Source organism: Chlorella variabilis, assembly GCF_000147415.1.
Source record: "Chlorella variabilis unplaced genomic scaffold CHLNCscaffold_5, whole genome shotgun sequence".
In the NCBI taxonomy this organism is placed as follows: domain Eukaryota; kingdom Viridiplantae; phylum Chlorophyta; class Trebouxiophyceae; order Chlorellales; family Chlorellaceae; genus Chlorella; species Chlorella variabilis.
Window position 1 is genome coordinate 1,359,357 of NW_005435083.1, and position 3,034 is coordinate 1,362,390.

General features: G+C 68.8%; 2 protein-coding genes across 2 annotated transcripts in view; one reads left to right on the forward strand and one right to left on the reverse strand.

Annotated features, from left to right (window-relative positions):
* CHLNCDRAFT_57285 (hypothetical protein) overlaps positions 1-432 on the forward strand; it is a gene marked incomplete at its 3' end in the record, with an annotated part of 4,326 nt that extends 3,894 nt beyond the window's left edge. The window contains exon 6 of the mRNA XM_005849552.1: positions 190-432. Coding sequence (XP_005849614.1) covers positions 190-432 — 243 coding nt within the window. The remainder of the gene's footprint in view (positions 1-189) is intronic.
* Positions 433-817: 385 nt separating this feature from the next.
* Positions 818-2,207, reverse strand: CHLNCDRAFT_143096 (hypothetical protein; the record flags this gene model as incomplete). The annotated part of the gene is made up of 5 exons (XM_005849809.1): positions 818-994; positions 1,198-1,419; positions 1,595-1,727; positions 1,910-1,990; positions 2,164-2,207. The coding sequence occupies 5 exons, from the start codon at positions 2,205-2,207 to the stop codon at positions 818-820; spliced, it is 657 nt and encodes a 218-aa protein (XP_005849871.1).
* Positions 2,208-3,034: the final 827 nt, after the last annotated feature.

Sequence of the window (3,034 nt, forward strand, 5' to 3'; positions counted from 1 at the left end):
GGGGGCAGCTGCGCTGCATGCCTGGCCGCAGTGGTGCAGGGCCGCGCGCGCACGGCTGCTCGCTGCCCCGCCTGTGTCTGGCACGCCGCAGCAGCTCGCCTGCCGGCCCTCCAGCCCCCTCACCCCACCTCTGCCCTGCCCCCCCCGCCCTCCTGCTCCCTCACCCTGCCCTGCCCTGCCCTGCTGCAGGCAGAGGCCGACCTCCCCCGCTTTGTGGGCAAGTTCATGGGAGAGGTGGTGGCGGTGGCGCAGGCGGGGCAGGCGCTCCTGCTGGAGCTGCGACCCTTCCCTGTGGAGGGCGGCGGCAGGGAGCGGCGCAAGGCGCCGACGTTCAGGGGCCACTGCAAGGCCTTCTTCAGGCACAAGGGCGGCTGCAAGTACGGCGACGCCTGCTACCACTCCCACGCCGGCGAGCGGCAGTGGGGGGACTAGCGGCACGCAGCCCTTGTTTGCTGGCGCGCTGGCGTGCGCACAGGCACGCCGTGCCACGCCTGCCACCGGCTCTGCGCTGTGGTGCCCTCCCTGGAACCAGCTGCGCTCCCTGCTGTGCTTGCTGACTGAGTGGCACACCTGTGCATTGCTTCCTCTCAGCGGCTGGCACGCTTGCTGAAACATAGCACACGAGAGTGACGCGTGGAAAAAGCAATGTGCAGGGAAGAGGGGGAGAGGGGAGAGTAAAAATAGCAGAAGGGAGTTGGGGGCTCGCCGTCAAACAGGGTGTTGTTGTCTCGCGTCAGGGGCATCATGCGTACTGCCTGCCTACTGTCGGGGGTTGCGTGCGTGGCTCCCACCGCTCGCTGGCCCAGCGGCCTATTGCCTACTGCCTGCTCCTCTTCTGCTTGCCGCCGCCGCTCCTGGGGTTGCTGGCCCCCGACTTGCGCCGCCGCCCCCCCGGCTGCCAGTCGTCGTCGCCCTCGCTGCCGCTCCCCTCCTCCTCTGACGACGAATCGCTGATGCCCTCAAAGTCGCTGCCCTCCAGGTACTGCTGCTCCTCCTGGGGCAGGCAGGCAGCAGGCAGCAACGCGCGGCGGGTGAGCAGGCAGGCAGGCAGGCAGGCAGGCGGGAGGGGGAGCGCCGGGCAGCGGAGCGGGCACAGCTGCATGGCCGGCTGGCTGCAGCGCCCGGCCTGCCGGCCTTGGTGAGTGGTGTCAAGCAAGTGCCGCCGCCTGCGGCCTCCTGGGCACCCCACCCCCCCACCTTGAGCCGCGTGGCGCGGTCCTTGCGCGGCGGCTGCACCCGCGTGGGCGGCGGCGGCGGCGGGGGCGGCGGCGGCGGCGGCGCCACCAGCTGGAAGTCTGCGGGGTCTCCCTCGGGGGCCGCCGCCGCTGCCTCCGCGTCATACTCCATCTGGCTGAACAGGCAGCTGTCAAACAGCGCCTGCCACTTGAGCAGCAGCGCGGACGCCAGCTTGGTCACCTCCTGCGGCGGCAGGAGCGCAGGGGAGGCCAGGGAAGTGAGCGGGGGGCGGTGGGGTGGGATGGGGTGGAGGGCATGCGGCGTGCAGGGGCTTGGTGGTGGCAGAGGCCAGCCATCCGTGGGGACCCGGCGCCAGAGCTAACTCCAAAACTAGGTGCCGGGCCGGGCGCCAGCTCACCAGGCGCGGGTGCAGCACCGCCACCGTGGCCACCGCACGCCCGATGTCCGTGCCGCTGATGTCGCTCAGCTGCAGGCGGTAGCAGTCCAGCTTGCGCAGCGTGTTGAGCAGCAGGTGCATGCTCGACTCGGGCCTGCGGGGAGGCAGGAGGGGAGGCGGGCGGGCGGCGGCGGGTCGGGCAACCCAAGACTCGCACAACGGCTCTGCCGAGCGGCTGTTCGAAGCATGCTGTGGCCGGCCATGGCTTGCTGCCTTGGGCAGCAGCGAGGCCGCAGGGCACACGACACGCCTCGGGTGCAGCCCGCCGCGCCCAACCTGAGCAGCGTCTGCTTGTGCGTCAGGATGTCGCCCTCGCTGAAGACCACCCAGCTGCCCCCTTTGCCTCCAGACACCACCCTGCATCGTGCAAGCGCGCGCTGCCTCAAAGACCTGGCAGGATTGCAACTCGACAGAAAGGTGCGGCCGCAAGCCCCGCAGTCGCCCGCCGCCGTCGCCCGCCGCCGTCGCATTGCCATCGACGCGCAGCGCATGATTTCGCTCTGACGCACAATACCCTTCAATCTCCTCACTTGCGGCAGTCGAACAGCGTCAGCTGACCCTTCTCCTTGTCCATTTTGTGATCTCCGCGCTATCCTGGGAGCTGCCCTGTCAGGACCCTGATGGAGCTGGCGGCCCTCCTCGTGATGAGAGGAGTGAGTGACAGCGTCAGCGGTGTCGGTTGCAGGTTGGCGGTCACTGCTGTGTTGTTACCCGGCAGCGGGTAGGCAGGAATAACGTGGCAGGCGCCGGCAAAAAAAATTAAACAGAACCAACAAATCGAACGAAAGGTAAGCTTCCAAAGGCTCTTCAGGCGGGCAAGAACAGCGGCCGCAAACCGTGCGCAGCGGGCCGTGGCCGCCACCCCGCTTCTGGACATGGAACAACTAGAGTGTTTCATTCTCCTCCTCAACCATGCCTGTGTGTACATGCCTCCCTCATCTCACCACTTCGATAGCCACCAAAGCCTTTCACCTGACCCGGTACAGCCGCCTTACATCGACAGCGATACAGCCGCCTGACACCAAAGGATGCAGTCACGTGCCACGACGAATGCGTCAACGATTGCAGGCACGGATGCATGCAAGCAAGAATAGGGGGGGGAGGTAGATCCTGGGATCACAGGCACACACAAGATTCCAGCGCCGTCGCAGAGCCTCAGGCTGGAGGAAGCAGCCAGCCCCTGCGCAGCCGCTGTCTGGGGGCGCCCCACAGCCCCAGCCACACCTCGCTGTCAGGAGGGCCTGCCGGAATTCTGCAGCTGCTGCCACAGGTCGTTGGGGTTTGGCACAGCGCCGGCAGCAGGCGCCGTGGGCGCCGGCGGCGCCGGCGCTGGTGCGGCTGCCGGCGGCGGCGGGCGTGCCGGCGGCGCCAGCAGGGACGCGGGGACGGCGGGCGGGGGCG